The 23759-nt window shown below is 36.7% G+C and overlaps 1 protein-coding gene across 1 annotated transcript in view; it reads left to right on the forward strand.

The window, feature by feature from the left end:
- Positions 1 to 23759, forward strand: part of LOC124555435 (transcriptional activator GLI3-like) — a 47412-nt gene that overhangs the window by 15260 nt on the left and 8393 nt on the right. The window contains exons 3-8 of the mRNA XM_047129345.1: positions 7245 to 7442; positions 11551 to 11800; positions 11960 to 12183; positions 14415 to 14576; positions 14872 to 14985; positions 15873 to 16014. Of these exons, the coding sequence (XP_046985301.1) occupies positions 7245 to 7442; positions 11551 to 11800; positions 11960 to 12183; positions 14415 to 14576; positions 14872 to 14985; positions 15873 to 16014 (1090 nt within the window). The remainder of the gene's footprint in view (positions 1 to 7244; positions 7443 to 11550; positions 11801 to 11959; positions 12184 to 14414; positions 14577 to 14871; positions 14986 to 15872; positions 16015 to 23759) is intronic.

The raw sequence follows: 23759 nt of genomic DNA on the forward strand, positions 1-23759 counted from the left end.
AACCAAGTATTTTGAAAAGCTGTTAAATGAACTTCCATTTGTGAAAATTTCAGCAAGACAGATACCTCTCAATGAAGATAACTTTATGCCAATACAAAAGTGATTAGGGTTATAGAACTGTGTCTATTTTTCTATTTTGTGAACAGAGTATGACATGCCCAAAGATGCTGCCATCAGAGCCTGTAAGCATAATTGCATGCATTAGAAAAGAACCTGGACTGAGTCATGCAATGTCTCCAGCCATGTAGTTTTTGGGTGAATTCACAAATCATCAAAAGTAGTTTTTGGAGGATTGAACAAATAAGTATCCAACCAAACCCAGGCATGTTAGGTGGGTAAATATGAAAATAATTTATGCAGCTATTTCCATCATTCTTTGAACAAGGCTTGCATATTTATTACCAAATGTGACAATGTCACACTGAAATGTTGTTTGTGAAATTGCCTGAATGATGACAAGTATCTGAGGCTTAAGACATCTATGATGTTGCAATTGTTGATACTGACTCTAATGGTACCCCAAACTGCCACAGTGCCTTAATTTAGGTGTGTTGTGCTACTCTCTTCTGTTGGTTGGTTGACTGCAACCCTGCTCTAAGGATATAGCAAATATGTGGTCATCACCAGAGGCCAAGATAAAATGATACTTGTCTGTTATCATGACAGTTGGAGTAAAATATATTGAACCATAATTACAATCACAACACACACCACATTGCTCCAACATTGGCCATCATTACTGACAAAGCTTTATGGTCTACTCCAGACATGTAGTCACATTACATGGTCTAGTATCAAGTCATTGCTCCTTACATCCCTTTTCTATCTTATTGTTCTACACATTTATCACTGTTGTAAAAACAGTCCTTGATAGAGAACAATTTCGCAGTATGACAAACCCATTACCATGTGAACTTCCACCCACTCACAAACAGATATTTTGCATTAGATGTAAATGAGACATACTAGTACTTGCTGTTCAATGGTTTGTTATTGATTAGACTGATAAGACCTTGCTAACATAAGAGGCACACATGTGCAGCATTGCTCTTAAATCTTATTCATTTAATTCTGGTGCACTGTTCTACACATTCTCCGTGTGCCATTTGGGTGATTTTTCTCAGGTGCTACTACAATGGAACTCCAATTTTACGTTCTCCAATTTTACATTTTTTATGATTCTACATCATAAGTTCATAGTCTCTGTGAAAAAGCCATCAGATCAATGCTAAAAATTTCTCTATTTTACATTTCTTTCTAGTAAGGTTTACCTTGATTTTAAGTTCTTACTCAATGTCTCACTCAACTTCATCCCATTTTCTTCCTATTGACATGTGATGTGACTGACTGAGTTATAGGTACCACAAAAGACAAATAATTTGCAACATCGATGGAGGCAAAGTTAAGGGGGTAATTTAGGCCATTGTGGAGAGGGAAGACTTGAGAGAGGAAATGCAGACATAATCCATGACTGCTGCTGCCAACACACTTGCAAGTTGCAATGTTAATAGAAAAACAAGACAGTCAATGCGAAGTGTTCTGCACCAAGCCAATATGTGATGAAGGGGCCTAGCCACCACCTCTTTTTGTGCCAGTTATAGCTCAGTCTCATCTTTTTGCATGTATTCCTGATGTGATGTATTCAGCAACAATATCAATTGTCAACCTTTTAAATTCAACCATTGAATCTCAAAGAACATGCTTGGTCATGATCGAGGAAATGTTGCCCATTTTTGGATAGTGAACTCTTATTGGCTGGCGATTTGTTAAGTCATCCAATAGCCAGTGCAGCCTCCACATCACACTAAAACACGTAAAATGAGCTCACCTACTGGATGTGTGCAGAGGGGGAGCGACACTGCAATGACCGGAATGCAGGCAGGGGTGAAAGCATTTTGTGAAGTGCTGAAAATATGCTTGTCATGCAGATGATGTGCTGTGGAAGAGATGTCACATGGAAATAGATCAAGGGTTTTGTAATAGCACATTTTAAAGGTTTTCATATGCAAAGCTGACGTGATACAGTTGTAACAACTACATACACTACTCACTTATATACTTTGCATCACACATACCACACACTGTAGATTGTAAAGAATGGCAGCAGTGATAGAGGGCACGAAGCAAAACTTTAACACCTGAGTTTTCTTCCAAATTTATTTCTTACACAGTGTACAGAAATTCACTGAACTGACTTTTGATAAGCTAGTAACGTCAATTGGGGAAGTAAACTCATTTTCTCACATCTCTGTTTTTCTCATCAAGCCTAAAAAAACACTTTAACATTGGTGAGCATATGAAGTGTGGCTTGTAAGAAAAGTGTTAAACAATAACAGCAATGGTGACAAAATTTGTCATTAAGCAGATGTCCACATTTATGCTTGTGGTTTAACCAATTAGATGCAGTGATGTTTTTGGTTTAATTCAACGTGTTCATCAATGTTTGCTTTTTTCTGTGTGAGCATATAGGATGATCTCTCAAAAACACATGTTTTGAGCATATAATTTGTGGTTCTGGCATGTCAGAAAATAGGTTGATTACCTTGTACCCAGATACCAATTTCAATTTTTTGATGAGTACACATCTGTGATTTTCTAAGAACTGATTGTATCGATTACCACAAATTATTGTATAATCATTGTATTGTACATTTAATTTCTTCACTTAGAAAAATTTTATGTAAAGTCTGGGAGAGGATAGCAATTTTTAATCATATATGCCAAGTACATGTGTTCTGCTTGTACTTTGTGAGGGGGGGGGGGGGGGGTTAACATTTCACTTGATTCAGAATTTTCCTCAACTTTGGGTTTCTTAAGTCTAGACAGCATGAAAACGTAAAATAGGGGTTTCACCTTATTCACAAATGTGTGTATACTTATGCACAGATATGAGCAATCATATTTGATTCTAGGTCATGCATTGATGGACAGTTCATACTCAGCAACTAAGATTTCCCCCCCCCCCCCCCTTCAGTAAACTCTATCAGCTGCCATCTCTCCAGCTCCCTCCCATTTCATGCCCATGAGTTTAAAATGCTTTGCATGTGTTTATTTTGTGGTGTTATGAGGTCTTCCTCTGCTTCAGTATCATCTGTTGGTTTCCACAGCAGTGCTGAGTTGTGGACACTCATCTTTCTCATCTAGAACGTAACCCGCAAGCTTTCATTTTGGTTGCGAAGACCACTTCTCTGCACTTCATCATTTGAAACACAGATCTTCAAAATCCACCTCAAGTATATTTGGTGAAAAACATTGAGCTTTTTTGCTGATTTTACTGACATTTTCCAGGTCTCCCATGCTTATAAGACCAATGGTAGGATGATAGAGGAGTACAGATGAAGCTTTATGGACATACTTATTGAGTCTAATTGCTATATAGATCACATTCTTTGGAAGGCTCCAGAGGCTTTCCCAGTTCTGCTGCTGATGTCTGCATCTACATCCTCATTGTTACAGATAACACTGCTGAGCAACAGAAATGGGTCAGCATCTTGTAGTACCTTCTGTTGCACTATATTTTGAGTAGATATCTTACCAGTTTTTGTGAAGATTGAATTCGGCTTATCAGCATTTATTGGTAGCCCTACAGAACTGGCCATTCCATCAAATTTGGTAGTCATTAGCTATAAACCTTGTGGTGTTTCTGCCACAAGAATGATGTCATCAGCCAAATCTAGTTCCATAAGCGTAAACTGCTCATTGAAACATATGTCCATACTGGAGTTATCTACAGCTTTTCTCATTATGAAGTCTGTGACAAATATACAAAGGAATGATAACAAAATGCATCCTTGTCTAACACCTGTCAGTATCCTAAAGAAAGTGGTGTTCCCATAATCTGTTTTTATACAGCAACTTGAGTTTTGATATAGGTTTCTGGAAACATCAGTGAGGCGGTCAGGAATTCCATATAACCTTACAATATTCCACAATGACTCTCAGTATATACTGTCAAAAGCATTTTTAAAATCAACAAAGTTTAGGGGCAGTGGGCAGCTGAATTCTATGTATTGTTCTATTACATTCCACAGAACAAACATTTGTTCAGAGTAGGATTTCCCACTTCAAATGTCAGCCTGTTCTTCTCATAATGAACAATCTGCAGCTTGTTTTGTTTTTAGAAGAATGAGTCAGCAGACTCTGCCTGGCTTTGAGAGGAGTGTGATATCTCTCCAGTTTGTACATTCAGTTACATTAACCTTCTTCAGTAGTTTAACTCTGATGTTATGCCCCCAGTTTTCTGTAACTTACCTAGCTACTTCATTGTTTTCTAGCTACTTCATTGTTTTCAAGAATTGTGATCACTGTGCACACCTCTGCTTTTACCATTAGTTCTTGCATGTTGTACTCATTTTTGAAGTTTTAAGCATGCAGTGGGTTGGGCTGGTCTAAGGTTTCTTTGAAATACTCAAACCATAGGACACTTTTTTCATATTTTTTGAACAGAAGTTTGCCTAACTATATGTGATGTACATGCATGTCAAATAGCCATTGCATTCCATTATAATTTTCTTCATGACTACAAAACATTTTTATTATAAATATGATGGTATGTACATTTAGTATAGTTTCTGATCTTCCTTTCCATTTTAATTCTTATAGTATGATATCAATATAGTTGCACTTCTTTACCAGACTGTGTCAACATTTGATTCTAGTTTCTTGTTCCTCAGCTTTACTATGATGAAGTTAATCATACTCATGCCACTACATTACTATGACTTAAGTTTCAGATCAATATAACCATATTCTGGCACAAATTCAGTATTTTATTAAACAACAGAAAGGGCTATATGATCTTCTACACATCATGACATTAAGTCAAGACTGATAACTAGCCAACTAGCAACCAACATAAAATCAAAGAGGTGCTACTTAAGGTTCTGGAGTGACAACCATCTTTCATTTGAGTCCATGATGTGTACATAGTTTTTTTTAAATTCAGCAGTGAGGTACTTAAAATGAGTAAACAATGAACAGTTCATACTTTGGCCTATAATAGGCACAACACAAGCAGTCTGATAGAAGATGATATTTCAAAAGCCATTTTATTTGCACTAGAATGATGGCTGGTTATATGAAATTACAGGGTGTTTCAAAAATGACCGGTATATTTGAAACGGCAATAAAAACTAAACGAACGGCGATAGAAATACACCGTTTGTTGCAATATGCTTGGGACAACAGTACATTTTCAGGCAGACAAACTTTCGAAATTACAGTAGTTACAATTTTCAACAACAGATGGTGCTGCGGTCTGAGAAACTCTATAGTACGATATTTTCCACATATCCACCATGCGTAGCAATAATATGGCGTAGTCTCTGAATGAAATTACCCAAAACCTTTGACAACATGTCTGGCAGAATGGCTTCACATGCAGATGAGATGTACTGCTTCAGCTGTTCAATTGTTTCTGGATTCTGGCTGTACACCTGGTCTTTCAAATGTCCCCACAGAAAGAGGTCACAGGGGTTCATGTCTGGCGAGTAGGGAGGCCAATCCATGCCGCCTCCTGTATGTTTCGGATAGCCCAAAGCAATCACACGATCATCGAAATATTCATTCAGGAAATTAAAGACGTCGGCCGTGCGATGTGGCCGGGCACCATCTTGCATAAACCACGAGGTGTTCGCAGTGTCGTCTAAGGCAGTTTGTACCACCACAAATTCATGAAGAATGTCCAGATAGCGTGATGCAGTAATCGTTTCGGATCTGAAAAATGGGCCAATGATTCCTTTGGAAGAAATGGCGGCCCAGACCAGTACTTTTTGAGAATGCAGGGACGATGGGACTGCAACATGGGGCTTTTCGGTTCCCCATATGCGCCAGTTCTGTTTATTGACGAAGCCGTCCAGGTAAAAATAAGCTTCGTCAGTAAACCAAATGCTGCCCACATGCATATCGCCATCATCAATCCTGTGCACTATATCGTTAGCGAATGTCTCTCGTGCAGCAATGGTAGCGGCGCTGAGGGGTTGCCGCGTTTGAATTTTGTATGGATAGAGGTGTAAACTCTGGCGCATGAGACGATACGTGGACGTTGGCGTCATTTGGACCGCAGCTGCAACACGGCGAATGGAAACCCGAGGCCGCTGTTGGATCACCTGCTGCACTAGCTGCGCGTTGCCCTCTGTGGTTGCCGTACGCGGTCGCCCTACCTTTCCAGCACGTTCATCCGTCACGTTCCCAGTCCATTGAAATTTTTCAAACAGATCCTTTATTGTATCGCTTTTCAGTCCTTTGGTTACATTAAACCTCCGTTGAAAACTTCGTCTTGTTGAAACAACACTATGTTCTAGGCGGTGGAATTCCAACACCAGAAAAATCCTCTGTTCTAAGAAATAAACCATGTTGTCTACAGCACACTTGCACGTTGTGAACAGCACACGCTTACAGCAGAAAGACGACGTACAGAATGGCGCACCCACAGACTGCGTTGTCTTCTATATCTTTCACATCACTTGCAGCGCCATCTGTTGTTGAAAATTGTAACTACTGTAATTTCGAAAGTTTGTCCGCCTGAAAATGTACTGTTGCCCCAAGCATATTGCAACAAACGGTGTATTTCTATCGCTGCTCGTTTAGTTTTTATTGCCGTTTCAAATATACCGGTCATTTTTGAAACACCCTGTAGTTGCAACTAGGAGAGATCTTTTCAATCAGTAAACTTTGCATCAGTATTCCCCAGCAGTCATTACTCATAATGTTAATTTTGCTCTCAAAGCAGCTGGCCAGGAAGTATCCCACAATACCTCTTGAAATACTTTGATTAAGTATTATCACATGTGAAAACTCTTAACATCACTCTGTTAGCTGTCAGTCTCATGGGACAATGCTGTACCTGTTTGTAGTTGTCACTATTGGTAATAAGAAAAGCCAACCTCTAAATGAGAATCTTTATAATACTGTTGGAAATATGTCAGTAGTTTTGTCATGTCAGTCTAGGTTATTACCACATTCTGGCTGCCATTTAAGTCCTGTATCGTTTTCTTATAAGCATCAATTTATTGTTCTTTTTCATACTTTTTGCTTCAGGGACTTTCATAAACATTAACAAACTTTAAACTTGAGTTTACAGTTTATTTCAAGTGAAATTATACTCTTGAATAAATAATTTTTTTGTATTTTTGTGGTATTAAAGTTACAATTTTACAGCAATGTAATTACAAGCAATTATCATTCATTTACTTAATCACTTATGTATTAGCACTGCACAAAACTAACCATTCAGTCACTTTCAGGAGCACAGCAGTACAGGTGCAATGGGCAGCTATGGTCACTTATCAGCAAGGAGCACTTGTAGCCCACCAAGCCTGAGTTTCATTTCCAACAGCAACAATAATAATTTGCCAGTAAATGGGCACTCACATAGTTCAGAGGCAATGACCTTAATAGAAAATAAGCCATTCAACACATGTGAAGCCCTATCTTCAAATCAGGCAAGTAAATATTCACAGTACTCGTAAACAAATTACAAGATAAACACTAACTTCAGTAGTCCATGTTTTTTCTTACTTACAGTAAAGCACTAAGGTAATAGCACAGAAGGATGATGAGCATTGTCATAGTGCTAGAGAGTCAATCAGCTTCAAAATTTTAAATAGATATATTTAAAGTTTCATTTTACTGAACTTTATCCTGTGGTGAAAATAACAGTGCTGTACACTGAAACTGATAACCAGGTTAAAGCTTCTTCCACAAAATGTTGGACAAACTGCCAGAAGTCAGTCTTGTTGCCGTAATATTTTGGTGTAGAATTTTCTGGCCATCTTCAGTTTTATAATGGTGAAAATACACTGATTAAATCTTCATGGTGTGTTAGAACTTGAATGTAAAACTTTGCTTTTACATGAGCAGTGTTCCTCTGAGAGAAAGCCTGCGTGTGTTACACAATGCAGGTTAAAGCATGTCTGCCACATCTTGTCTTTTTGTATCTGATTTTATTGTCTTGGGTGATGGGGGAGGGGAGGGCGGCATACTGAGGCTTTAGTTTCATTTACAAAAAGAGCAATACTAAGAACTCATCATAAACTTTTATTGCAGTGGTTCTTTAATAAAGTATATTGTTTATATCAGTATGCCAATAGACAGGTCTTGGAATGTAACTAAATTATAAGAGATATTTGAACCACATATAAAAAGGTAAATGATTTTTTGGTGTTGGGAGTTGGTGAACAAATAGATGCATCATAGAAAATACTGACTGAAATGCCAAGAAATGGATTTAATAATACTGTATTCCCATTTTTGTATCATATCTCCAAGAAAGGTGACCTATGCATAAAGCAATTCTTTTCTTAAAAATTTTTGAGATCTGATGAGCCATATAACATCACCTAAATAATAACTATCAACAGTCATTATAGTCAGAATTTATTTATTACATATGTTCAATTTTTGTTAGAGCTAATCCTCAATTGAAGCTGTTCCACTTTTTTCAGCTTTATGACCAGTTCATACACCTGGACATTCTTCTGTGTTATGCTACTTTAGATTTAAATTACTTTCTGAAAATTGTGTTCTGCAATGAGGGCATGCTGAAAAGTAATGCCGCCAAGTTTTCTGTGAAAATTCTTAAGGCTTGTTAAATAAAACAGACTTTATTAACTTTCTAGATCTATATTCTTTTTGTTTATATATTTATTTCTCAACACAGACACCCTGGTGACAACCACATTCCTCCCAGCATCAAACAAGTTTGTTGATACAGTCTCTGCAAAATGTTTGACTTTGTTGATGGAGCCACAACCTCATGTCTTCTTGCACCACTTCTTCAGTAGCAGTGTTCTTTAAGTTCTGTAAACAGATGAAAATCAGATGGACCAACAGAATAATGTGCACGAGATGTAATACCTTGACCAACATTGAGAACAGACTAAAAAATTCAGAGGCATTACTTTTCAGCATGTCCTCATATTTATCTGCTAACTCATTTTGTGATCTAGCTAAATACAATCTCCTATTACCAAATTCCCAACTGCTTGCTTATGTGTCATGTTGTTGGTCCTTCATAGTTCATGAAAGACATGCACTGTATTTACATGTAAACAAAAAAAACAAAACAAAAAAGTAAGTAATTTATTTGTCTGTGGTTAATTTTACAACTATCTTAGTGTAATTGAATAAACCAACAATATGCTTGTAGAGAATAAATATATACAGTTGTATATTACTGATGTCATACATATTTACTTTAGTTCTTATCCATTTTTAAAGCAGATTGGTTTTTTGCCTTCAAGAAACACAGTAATGTGGATGGAGAGAAAATCATCACATTATAAATGGAATACACAGGCAGCCATAACTGCATTATCTGTTTGTAGACTTTCATGAATTTGCTATTATTTTTATGTCTATGACACCTTAATTTGTATCTACTGTTATTTGCTTTTTCATAATACACTATGTGACCAAAAGTATCTGGACACTTAGCTGAAAATGACTTACAAGTTCATGCCCCCCCCCCCCCCCCCCCCAAATCAGTAATGCTGGAATTCAGTATGGTGTTGGCCCACCCTTAGCTTAACGACAGCTTGCGCTCTCACAGGCATACATTCAATCAGGTGCTGGAACGTTTCTTGGGGAATGGCAGCCCATTCTCCATGGAGTGCTGTACTGAGGAGAGGTATCGATGTTGGTCGGTAAGGCCTGGCACTAAGTCAGTGTTCCAAAACATCCCAAAGATGTTCTGTAGGATTCAGGTCAGGACTCTGTGCAGGTCAGTCCATTGCAGGGTTGTTGTTGTCATGTAACCACTCCGCCACAGACCATCCATTATGAACAGGTGCTTGATCGTGTTGAAAGATGCAATCGACATCCCTGAATTGCTCTTCAACAGTGGGAAGCAAGAAGGTGCTTAAAACATTAATGTAGGCCTGTGGTGTGATAGTGCCATGCAAAACAACAAGGGGTGCAAGCCTCCTCCATGAGAAGCACAACCACACCATAACACCACCGATTCCAAGTTTTACAGGTGCCACTACACACGCTGGTAGATGATGTTCACCGGTCATTCGCCATACCCGCACACTGCCATCGTATCGCCACATTGTGTACTGTGATTCGTCACTCCACACAGCATCTTTCCGCTGTTCAATCATCCAGTGTTTAAGTTCCTTACACCAAGTGAGGCATCTTTTGGCATATACTGGCATGATGTGTGGCTTATGAGCAGCCGCTCAACCATGAAATCCAAGTTTTCCCACTTCCCACCTAACTGTCATCGAGCTTGCAGTCGATCCTGATGCAATTTGGAATTCCTGTGTGATGGTGTGGATAGATGTCTGCCTATTGCACATTACTACCCTCTTCAACTGTCAGCGGTCTCTGTCAGTCAACAGACGAGGTCGGCCTGTATGCTTATGTGCTGTACGTATCCCTTGACGTTTTCACTTCACTATCACATGAAGAACAGTGGACCTAGGTATGTTTAGGAGTGTGGAGGTCTCACGTACAGATGTATGACAAGTGACACCCAATCACCTGACCACATTCAAAGTCTGTGAGTTCTGTGGAGTGCCCCATTCTGCTCTCTCATGATGTCTAGTAACTACTGAGTTTGCTGATGTGGAGTACCTTGCAGTAGGTGGCAGCACAATGCACCTAATATGAAAAACGAATGTTTTTAGTTGTGTCTGGATACTTTTGGTCGCATAGTGTATTTACTGTAGCATAATAATAAGTCATGATTTTTATGACCATGTTGAACTAAAATATGTAAACAACTGAAAATGGCTGCATAAACCAATACTTGCTGCCTGAGTAAGTAGCGGTATTAATAAGTATTACAGTCCAAATAGAAAACATCACCTATGTGGTATAGTCTCTCTCTCTCTCTCTCTCTCTCTCTCTCTCTCTCTCTCTCTCTCTCTCTCGCTCTCATGCGTCTGGATAATGTGACAGCTGTCAACAAATTTAGGTAAAATTAATGTTTAGCTGTTCTGATGCAAAGTTTAAGTTATCTGCAGTGTTACATGGATTAGCTAGATTAAGGTAAAGTTTGAGTTTCTTTTTAAAAGCTGGAAATGCAAAGAGTTATTATAAAAATGGATACTACACCTTAATTTCAGCTGTTGCTTTGTATTTGTAAGTGTTCCTACTTTTTTGTTATAGTCATGCAAGTCTTTGTTTAACAGTATAGTGCAATGTATTTTTAAAAAAGTTTGTTATTGTATGACTTGTCACACCTCCTTGTCGGATTGTGTATTTGTAATTTTAGATTTTGGATACAGATTAGGTCATGCAAGCATTTACACATAAACTAACTTTCAGTGTATCAATATTAATGTCATTTATCACTGGTAAGTAAGGGAATCCTTCATAGCCTTTTCAAATAGTTCTTACAATTGCTTGAGACAACAATGTACTTTGCTGCTTAAGGATGTATATAGTCATAGTAGCAAAAATTCTTTCCAAGGACCTCATCTGCATAGCTGCTGTCCATGAATGCCATTCTTTACATCACTACTTCATCTCCTGTGTGTTACAATATGGTCACTGAGGTACCTTTGTAAGAAAATACTGAAACATCATTATTTGCTCTTTCAGGTTGTTCTTCCTAAATACAAGGGTGAAATTCTTTCAAATTTACTGAATAAACAGCAACTACCTTCCTTTCATCAAATACAGCTGTCAGCTGACCATTCAAAGGATAACTATCATTGCCACTATCCAAAGAATGTAAATTTGCCTGATTGCCTCAGACCCCCTCATGATCCTTTCCTTGGGACACTGGAAAGTGAGAATACGTCATTACAAAGAATTACTTCTGAACTTGCTGAAGATGATGAGACAACAGGTTAGTAAATAAATTCTGATAACTTATACTTTCAATATTGCTCAAATAATTTGTGGAGTTTTATGCCTTTGTCGTGAAATTATATCATTCAGCTATGCAATTTTAAATAAAGTAGTCATTAATTATCCAACTGTAAATATTTTTCTGCATTATTTACAGCTGAAACTCTCCTTGAATGTCGTTGGATTGACTGCTATGCTGTTTTTATGGATCAAGAGTCACTAGTCAACCATATTGAAAAGAGTCATGTAGAAATGAGGAAAGGTGAAGATTTCTCATGTTTCTGGCAAGGATGTTCAAGGCGGTCAAGACCTTTTAATGCAAGATACAAGTTGCTGATACATATGAGAGTCCACTCTGGAGAAAAACCAAACAAATGCCCAGTAAGTATTAATTTTGAAAACAGTAATATCCTGACATGTACGTTTCAGATATCAATTTATCAGAAAAATTTTAGATCATTAACAATAATCACAATACCTAAAACTTAGAGAACAATGTAGCATATTTTCAGTATCTCAAAAGGGAAATGTAGAGGAAGAGAATGGAGGTACCTATATGTTGTACCAGCACATACCGTCACAAATCAAACACTGGGTGCATGTATAAATTACGTGATTCAGTTATGTTTAGTTCTGTTATTTTTATTATCCACAGATGATAATTCCAATCTCTTGATATGATGTGAAATGAGTCAATTTTAGAAATATAGTACTTGAAGATGTCAGTTAATTGTGCTGATGAAATATTGTGGGAATTTCACAGTGATACTCAACACTTCACCTGAGAATAGTTTGTGCAATTATTATCACACATTCAGGAATTCCTCTATACAGGAGAAGAAACTGTCATTCAGAAATGAGTTCAGTTTGTCTGTGAAGCCTATTTTACTGTCTGTTAGGCTTGTAACATTACCCTATTTACCTGTGCTAATATGCCTCCAGTAGCTGCACCTCTGTCAAATCTAGTTGAAAAGAGACTGTCAAATGTAGGTGAATTCAAATTATATTGTCCACACCAGGTATAAAGTCCAAAATACTTTCATTACACTTTGATATTAATAAGTGTACAATTTGTGGCCAGATTAAGTCTCATTTACTAAAATTTATGCAGATATAAAGGGTAAGCCATATACAACAAACTGTTGATGTCGTATATTGTGATTGATTGAGTGCAGTAATTTAATGGTGAACTGACCCATAAGTTTACATGTGGCAAGCACATCATTAACATGTTCAATAATCACACTATACTTCCAAACAGATAGTAATATCAAAACAAAAACTATGTGCATAGTAAATATCATTTGGAAATAACATAGTTCACAGTCCAGTACCATTGCCACAGTTTTCAGAATGTATTATTGAAAATTAACACAATTCATGACATTAACTGTGAATTCACAATCAATGACTACAAAACAGTCACTGCATAAACTCTCAGACACAGAATTTAGGTAAAACTTGTCACCTTTTACGACTTGTGCTTTGTGATAATTCATCTGCATACATTATGCAGTAATTTTGAGCACAGATCTTGCTCACATCACAAACTCCTGCTGACTGACTCAAATGGCTTCCTACTGCCTCTCTTTTATAAGATTACAATAATTAGAACTGAAGCTGTTTATTGTTTCTCACTGTATTTTCATGAGCTCCAATTAAAAATTTACACTCCTGATTAACTGAATGGTAGGAAAAGAGATTTCTGAATATGAACTTTTAAATATGACAATAACTACTATTGAATTATGCTGTTCAATTTGTTAAAATATAATATTCTATGTCAGCAACAATTTTTTTTTTTGTTAAGAATGCTTTAATCTGATAATTTATGAAATTCTTCTGTATTTGTGCCACTGAATGAAACATGAAGGCCTATTGGTTATACACTTGGCTTTGAAAGGTGTTTGTGGAGAAACCTTCTTTGATTTCATTCATGTGCAACCTTAAAGTCTGTGTCTATCTGTGAAAGTAACTAACCACTGGGAGATTATTAAAAGGGAAAGAAGTGAGTCATGTTTGCACAATTTTTAATTTGTTGCTTTCCTGTTTTCCGTATCATGTATGTATCTTCTCCTGATGGAGCCAAACATTGTTTTGCATTACTTACATGACCAAGAAACATAATCATCCATATTCATATCGTGCACAATCATTTTCTCCATAAACATTTATGTAAACCTATTCCACAATATAAAAATATGAAAATATGTACTGAAAATTTTGAACATAAGTGACTCCATGACAGTTGGGATTTAAATTGTACAATACAGTACAGTTGTTAACATAAAGGTTACAGAAGTGACACACATCCTAAACAATGTACTTTTGACTTTCTGCACTTAATATAAGTCACAATCACTGATCATAGTTAATGCAATGGCTATAAAAATAATAAAACTTAAAGAAACAAGATAACATTAGCAAAACTATACACCATACCAGAGTATGATGTAACTGCAAGTAATATCAAGTATGGTTCATAAGATGTACCAAAATGACCAAATTGCATTTTTCAACCATTACCACAAATTAATAAACTTTAATTTCATATTAATAACACAGTCAGTCCTTATAATTCTGAAGAATGTCATTTTCATTTTGTCTTTCAGTATTCAGATTGCACCAAAGCATTTTCTCGTCTCGAAAATCTCAAAATTCATCAGAGGTCTCACACAGGAGAGAGGCCTTATTTATGCCAATATGCAGGGTGCACCAAGGCTTTTAGTAACAGTTCTGACAGAGCAAAACATCAGAGAACTCACTTTGATACGGTATGTAAAAAACACAATATTTTTCATCTCCTTTGGATAAAAAAATCATACCAATATCAATGAAAAACTAAATTTGTGTCACACTATATCTACCTTAATTCCTTGTTATTTTGTTCACTTTTTTGGCAAAATAATTAAATCCAATACTTTGCCTTTTGTTTCCTTGCACTGAAATTATAAATGGTTCGATATTACAGGTGGGCATAGATTTATTGATGTTAGCTTTCATAACTGAATTCAAATAACTCATGAAATTGAAAACCACACTTCACTAATAAAGAATTTTTCATTTCAGAAACCTTATGCATGTCAAGTGATTGGCTGCCCGAAACGCTACACAGATCCAAGCTCTCTGAGGAAACATGTGAAAAACCATACTGAAAAAGAGAGGCTGCAGGTAAAGAAAAAGGTAATTAAGATAAAAGTCATACATAATTCAAAAAACTGAAGTGTCAGTTTCTTAGTATTTGCATTTTGTGGATTTCTATTTCATAGTGCACCCCACACACAGTAATTGCACACTGGCAGATCAGGTAACCTGAGTGGCCAACTAGGACTGCGGCCAGACTGACCTCTGCTAACAACTCTATCAGGTGTGAATATCATATAAATGTGATCCAAAGTTTGGCTGGCTGCATGGGCAGTTGCTGCATCCTGTTGCATGTAACCTCATGGGGTGTGTTTATATACATACATTCACATCCAATCATCTCCACTTGCTCGAGCCATTTTTATTTTCCCCACCCTGTATTATAGGAATCAAATATTCTATCAATGCCTTTCCCACAATTAAGGCGAGCAAACCTACATAATGGAGGGGTGAAAATGATGTTATGGCTGATCTGTGTGCATCCACAATTCAGGCAAGTATTCAGTAGATCGCAGACTGAATGCCCAGGTGCCTGGATCTGGTGGGCAGGGTTAAGAAATCTTTTCACCACAGAGAGACAAAAAGTGATGTATTGTTCACCTTGTCTGTGACAAAATCTGACTAACTACAGATATCATAAATGTTAGGATTGTATCACATTTCTGGATCAGTATGTAATCTGCAAATAAAATGACATCATAACTCATACTTAAATTGCAACACTCTACCCCCTTCCACTTGTACTGAATATATTAAGGATTCTGTTATACAGTAACTGAGAAATTATTTAGTATATAAATGTTAATGAGTACAAAGTGCCCATTGATGGCATTATGAGATTATACAGCTTAATAAACATCACAGGAAATTACATGTAAATGTTTTAATATATGTTTACAAAATGATGATAGGAAACTTAATTTCAGATGACAAGTGAAGATGGCGATGGAATCAGCTCTCCTCTAAAACAACCATTCATTGTGGCTCCCAGTTCAGATCTACAGTTTATGATGGATGTTTCAGAACAAAGAGATTCAAATCAACAGAGAGATGGCAGTTTAGTAACAGGTACAGTAAGCAATAGTTTTAATGTCAGATATCATTAAAATTAACAACTTGAGCTATGAAATGGTATTTCACCTCTTTCTTATTCATATAGAGAGGAATTTAAATTATTTTGTACCCATTTTGGAAGGATGTCAAGCTGACTTAACACATCTATAGTGAACTGTAAGGTGTTCTTTGAGTCTTTTGTCTATCTTCCATTAAACCAACCTTTATAAGAATTCCAGAATAATGGACAGTGCTCAAGAACTGGTCAAGCAATGTTCTTTTAAGTCACTCCTTTCGTGCATGAATTACCCTTCCTCATAGTTTCTCCCAGAATACCTGAGTCTGACATCTATCTTCACCCAGATTAAATTATTGTGGCTATTTTATCTACAATCTTACGTACAATATGGTTCTGATTGACTTAGGAGATTGATAGCTCACTATGTAGTCAAACTATGTAACATATTTTCATTTGTTGAGGAACATTACATTTGAAATGTGTTGTACACATCTGTATCATCTGCAAACAGTCTCATAGAGCTGCAGTATTTCGCTGCCAGATCATTTACGTATTAATTGTGAACAGTGGTGGCCCCATTGCACTGAAATCAGGTATAACAGACACTACCTTTATTTCTGAGAATGCCTCTCCAGTAAGAATGACATTCACATTTTTTTTTAACAGACCAACATGGTTATCATATTGACCTGAACATTGTCCAGTCACATGACATGCTCTATTGATCCAGAAACCATACAGAAGAACTGCCACTTTCTTAAATAGTAATTTACCATAATAATAATAATAATAATTATTATTATTATTATTATTATTATTATTATTATTATTTCTTTACTTTCTCAGACATTAAGTCTGGTTAAAAATTGAAAGTGACGCGGACCTTGATCAAGCGTCACTTCCTTTTAACTGTATGGTATGTGTTATATTGCATTTAGGAACTTTCGGGTAATTGAACATGTATCAATAATTACAGATTTCTGTAGTTGTATATGTAAGTTTGGATGTAGCATTGATGTACTGGTGGATATTGTGTGGTATGACTCCTGTAGTTGATAGTATAATTGGTATAATGTCAACTTCATCCTGATGCCACATGTCCTTGACTTCCTCAGCCAGTTGGATGTATTTTTCAATTTTTTCTCCTGTTTTCTTTTGTATATTTGTTGTATTGGGTATGGATATTTCGATTAGTTGTGTTAATTTCTTCTTTTTATTGGTGAGTATGATGTCAGGTTTGTTATGTGGTGTTGTTTTATCTGGTATAATGGTTCTGCTCCAGTATAATTTGTATTCATCGTTCTCCAGTACATTTTGTGGTGCATACTTGTATGTGGGAACATGATGTTTTATAAGTTTATGTTGTAAGGCAAGCTGTTGATGTATTATTTTTGCTACATTGTCATGTCTTCTGGGGTATTCTGTATTTGCTAGTATTGTACATCCACTTGTGATGTGATCTACTGTTCCTATTTGTTGTTTGCAAAGTCTGCATTTATCTGTTGTGGTATTGGGATCTTTAATAATATGCTTGCTGTAATATCTGGTGTTTATTGTTTGATCCCGTATTGCAATCATGAATCCTTCCATCTCACTGTATATATTGCCTTTTCTTAGCCATGTGTTGGATGCGTCTTGATCGATGTGTGGCTGTGTTAGATGATACGGGTGCTTGCCATGTAGTGTTTTCTTTTTCCAATTTACTTTCTTCGTATCTGTTGATGTTATGTGATCTAAAGGGTTGTAGAAGTGGTTATGAAATTGCAGTGGTGTAGCCGATGTATTTATATGAGTGATTGCTTTGTGTATTTTGCTAGTTTCTGCTCGTTCTATAAAGAATTTTCTTAAATTGTCTACCTGTCCATAATGTAGGTTTTTTATGTCGATAAATCCCCTTCCTCCTTCCTTTCTGCTTAATGTGAATCTTTCAGTTGCTGAATGTATGTGATGTATTCTATATTTGTGGCATTGTGATCGTGTAATTGTATTGAGTGCTTCTAGGTCTGTGTTACTCCATTTCACTACTCCAAATGAGTAGGTCAATATTGGTATAGCACAAGTATTTATAGCTTTTGTCTTGTTTCTTGCTGTCAATTCTGTTTTCAGTATTTTTGTTAGTTTTTGTCTATATTTTTCTTTTAGTTCTTCTTTAATATTTGTATTATCTGTTCCTATTTTTTGTCTGTATCCTAGATATTTACAGGCATCTGTTTTTTCCATCGCTTCTATGCAGTCGCTGTGGTTATCCAATATGTAATCTTCTTGTTTAGTGTGTTTTCCCTTGACTATGCTATTTTTCTTACATTTGTCTGTTCCAAAAGCCATATTTATATCATTGCTGAATACTTCTGTTATCTTTAGTAATTGGTTGAGTTGTTGATTTGTTGCTGCCAGTAGTTTTAGATCATCCATGTATAGCAGATGTGTGATTTTGTGTGGGTATGTTCCAGTAATATTGTATCCATAATTTGTATTATTTAGCATGTTGGATAGTGGGTTCAGAGCAAGGCAGAACCAGAAAGGACTTAATGAGTCTCCTTGGTATATTCCACGCTTAATCTGTATTGGCTGTGATGTGATATTATTTGAATTTGTTTGGATATTAAGTGTGGTTTTCCAATTTTTCATTACTATGTTTAGGAACTGTATCAATTTAGGATCTACTTTGCATATTTCCAATATTTGTAGTAACCATGAGTGGGGTACACTATCAAAAGCTTTTTGGTAATCAATGTATGCATAGTGTAGCGACCTTTGTTTAGTTTTAGTTTGATATGTCACCTCTGCATCTATTATCAGTTGCTCTTTACATCCTCGTGCTCCTTTGCAACAGCCTTTTTGTTCTTCATTTATAATTTTGTTCTGTGTTGTATGTGTCATTAATTTCTGTGTAATGACTGAAGTTAATATTTTGTATATTGTTGGTAGGCATGTTATGGGGCGATATTTAGCTGGGTTTGCTGTGTCTGCTTGATCTTTAGGTTTCAGATAAGTTATTCCATGTGTAAGTGTATCAGGGAATGTGTATGGGTCTGCAATGTAACTGTTAAATAATTTAGTTAGATGTGAATGTGTTGAGGTGAATTTCTTTAGCCAGAAATTTGCTATTTTATCTTTTCTAGGGGCTTTCCAATTGTGAGTAGAATTAATTGCTTGGGTGACTTCATGTTGCAAAATTATCGCTTCAGGCATTTCTGGTATCATCCTGTACGTATCTGTTTCTGCTTGTATCCATCGTGCATGCCTGTTACGTTGTACCGGGTTTGACCATATGTTGCTCCAGAAGTGTTCCATGTCTGTTATGTTTGGTGGATTGTCTATTTTAATGTGTGTGTTATCTATTGTCTGGTAAAATTTCTTTTGGTTTGTGTTGAATGTTTGGTTTTGTTTCCTTCTATTTTCACTTTTTTTGTATCTTCTACGTCGTTTGGCCAATGCTTGTAATTTCTGCTTCTTTTCATCTAATTGCTCTATCACTTCTTGTTGTGAGATTTTACCTAACCTTTTTCGTTTTTTTTCTGACATTTCATTTCTTATAAATTGTGTTAGCTGTCCGATGTCTTTTCTCAGTTTTTCTATTCTGATCTGTAGCCTGTGTTGCCATGCTGGTTTTGTGGGTTTCTTCTGTGTGTTGGTTGGTACTGATCTCTGCCTAGTGTGTATATTTAGTGTAGTGAGTGCTCCTCTATAAACCAGTAGTTGTAACTCTTCCATAGTTGTGTTTTCATTTATTTTGTTGTGTATGATTGTGTTGATAGTTTTTATTGTTGTTTTGACTTGTGGGTTATTTGGCGGTCTATATAAGAATGGTGTAATGTCAGTATTTGTGTCTTTGTATTCTATATATGTCAGCTGAAATTTTTCTTCTATATCTAACATGTGTGTCACTGCGTGTTCTATTTGTGCTTGTTCTGGTGGCTGTCTTAAGGTTTCGTTTTCCTCTGACTGTTTAATTGATGCGTGTTGTTCTTTGTTTGTTTGCTCTGGGATGTTTGAGTCCATTACTGTATTTTCTTCTTCTTCTGATTGCACATTATTTTGTTCCAGTATTTGTTGTACTTGTTGTTTGATGTTTTCTAATTCTGACTGGGGTATCCTGTTATTTTTGATTATTACATGGATCTGATCAGCTAGTCGTTGTTTTGTTAAAAATTTTAATTCTGGGTATCTGGTAATAAATGTTGTGTATACTTGTGATCTGTCTCCAGTTGTGTTGGTTCCTAGGTTTGTTGCTTGGTAATAATAGAACATGAGGTGTCGATTAACTTCATCTGACCATCTCATCCTCTGTCTTTGTTTTCCTTCTAGGGTGGTTGCAGGAAAAACACCTCTATTTGGATTTGAATCACTTTCCAGTTGGCTAACAGTGTCATTACCATTGTGGGCGGGCATAGGGTTCAAGCGTCGTCCCCGACCATGACGGCGCTTGTCCGAGGCTTCTTTAGTTCTGTCCTGAACCAAGTAATCACACTAAAAGGGAGGTTAGCCCTATTAGTGGTTTGTTCTTTTCGTCGCCTTTTACGACTGGCAGAACATACCGGAGGCCTATTCTTTTCCCGGGCCTCCACGGGAATTATTATTATTATTATTATTATGGCAAATAATTATTATTAGTAATAATAATAGTAATAATAATAATTATTATTATTATTATGGTAAATTACTATTAAAAAAAGGGGCAGTTCTTCTGCATATTCAATATAGAATTTAATGGGCATCCTATAATGTCAATTGGTTTGAGCTGTCTTTCCTGCTTTCAATTCTTCATTTACTTTCTTTTGTATCCATTATTTTTGCATCAGTGTGATGCCTGAACACAGGAAATGCATTATGATCATCATCTTTGAAGTAATTTCAGAAAACAGACTTTAGAATTTTGGCCTTTGTTTTATCGTCTTCCATTTTGGTCAATGTGAATTTGGACAGGTGACTTTGTTCTGTTGACTGACTTCACCCAGTACCAAATCTTTTTAGTCCTTTCAAACTCGGAAGATAAAATGTCGTCTTTGAATTCACTGAATTCTTCTTGCATATTCTTTATTTCATTCAGTTTTGTCTGTCACCTAAGATTTACTCACCTTACTTTGCTATCCACACCTCTGCTTTCATAGCAGTTTCCTGATACCTTTAATGAACATAGTGGATCTTTCCCAGGATTGTCTTTCTTCCATGGCAACAACTGACCTGGGACATGCATACAATATGTCTGAATTGCTGCCAAAGTTCCTCTAAGGCCTGAGATCATCCACATCCTTTTTCCCAGAGTAGAGTGTTTGCTGCTGATTGTTCAGGTAGTTGATAATGATTATCCTATCACACTTATTACGTAAAATAGGGAAAGGCAACCACTTACCTATATGGTCTGTTGTGTGGAGCATAGAAACATATAACAGAAAACAATGTTCATACTATCTTTCAAGTTATTGCTCTTTTTGTAGTAAAAGTACACACAGTCACACACAGAGCTACACAGACACCCAAATGTACACACCTGCGTTGAGACTATGGCAACAGCCTTGCCGCAGTGGATACACCGGTTCCCGTGAGATCACCGAAGTTAAGCACTGTCTGGCGTGGCCGGCGCTTGGATGGTTGACCATCCAGCCGCCATGCGCTGTTGCCATTTTTCGGGGTGCACTCAGCCTCGTGATGCCAATTGAGGAGCTACTCGACCGAATAGTAGTGGCTCCGGTCAAAGAAAACCATCATAACGACCGGGAGAGCGGTGTGCTGACCACACGCCCCTCCTATCCGCATCCTCACCTGAGGATGACACGGCGGTCGGATGGTCCCGGTGGGCCACTTGTGGCCTGAAGACGGAGTGCTTTTTTTTTGTGGTGAGACTGACTGAACCTTACCCTGGCTACAGGAGTGTACATTTGGATGTCTGTTTGGTTGTAAATGTGTGTACTTTTATTAGAAGAAGGTCAAGAACTCAGAAGCTAGTGTGAATACTGTTTTCTGTTGCATATTTCTATGTTCCACACATCAGTCTATAGGTAATGGGTAGCCTTTCCCTTATTTTACATATTGTTCCATTTAGAAAGTTTCACTGTTATTATACACTTCTTAATTATCTAGTTACTTCTGCCTTTCTTAAATTTCTATGTATTACCAGTAATTAATGATATTCTAGGCCTTTGGTCACTAATTTTCATTTCTAAATTCAATGAATTTAAAAGTTTGGACTAATTTTTGACTGTAAATCCAATAAATTCCACTCATGAGTGGGCTATCTCATCAACTGATCATTATGTCAGTCCTGCCTTTGGTGTTTAACTTCCTTCAGACTCACTTCCAGTCTAAGTCAGTATTTATCTCATTAGATATTCCAGTGTTTTACAGAAGGAAATATGCTTTCATCACTAATATCCAGCCTCTACTTTTGGTATGTGTTCCATTCTGAGTTGGATATTTCACTGCTGTTTACTTCTCGTTTGAGCCAACTTTTTTCATTTGAAGCATGGTTCTGACATTAATAAGTGGCACTAACTCTGAGACCTTAGCCCAGAGTTAATTAATGCCAGGTATGAATTTCCTTTTCCTGATCTACAATTATGCTTAATCCCCTTCATAAAGCTGCAGGTCACCTATACATGGTTCTTTCTTGTACTACATCTAACTGACCAGCATTCAGTGAACAGAGAGTATTATCAGAGACTCTACCCTCATGTGTATGCCACACATACTCTGCTAACTGAGCAGCTGCTTTCAGAGTGTAGTCCAAGCCTGATCTACTAAGGAGCATGTTCACTTACAAAAACATTCCTTAGCTAATTAACAGGTCTATTCACATTAAATTGTGATGGAATACCACAACATAGTGAAGTTCACTTCTTCAGTTAAATGTACTTATTGCTTTAAACAGCTAATGATCAGCTTGTATTTAGTCATTTTAACATTTTACATAACACATGTCGGCATTTCAAACAGTCGATGAGTTTCTTAACAGTTTTTCAGTTGGTAACACCCATAACAAACATAGTAATTTTACTGCAATGTCACACTGACTGCATATCGGAAGCTGACTGAATAAAATGAATACTATACTGGCTATACTGGTAGAATGATAGCCCACTCAGGCTTTGTGTGGAACATCTATTTATAAATGTGCTTAGTACAGAAAATCACAAATAAGTAAAAATCTAAGCTGTTCCATTTTAGATATTGACATAAAAGGCAGGAAAATTGAAAGGAACAGGGATAAAATAGGCAGCAAATAAGTTTCTTTAATTAATAGTTGCTGAGTGATACGGTGTGGTGGTTAGCACATTGGACTCGCATTTGGGAGGATGATGGTTCAAAACTGTTTCCGGCCATCCTGATTTAGGTTTCCGAAATTTCCCTAAATCAATTCAGGCAAATTCTGGGATGGTTCCTTTAAAATGGCACTGCTGACTTCCTTTGCCATCCTTCCTTAATCAGGTGGGACCAATGACCTCCATGTTTGGGCCTCTCCCCCTAAATCAACCAACCGACCAACCAACCAACCTACCCACCAATAGTCGCATAGTTAGAAATAGGCAAAAGTATAAGTTCTATGTTTTGGGAGAGCAACTGAATATGAATAGGGATTCACAAACTTTACTAAAATATTCTGGAAAATGACATTTTCTAATTGGAATAACTGAAAAAACTAACAAGTAATTTAAGTAAAGTATACATTTTTGGACACAGAAAGTTTAAGATTTGAACTTTTTGAAATACATAGTTTTTGAAGAAAGTGAAATGTTTGTTGGAA

Source organism: Schistocerca americana, chromosome X (assembly GCF_021461395.2).
Source record: "Schistocerca americana isolate TAMUIC-IGC-003095 chromosome X, iqSchAmer2.1, whole genome shotgun sequence".
Taxonomy (NCBI): domain Eukaryota; kingdom Metazoa; phylum Arthropoda; class Insecta; order Orthoptera; family Acrididae; genus Schistocerca; species Schistocerca americana.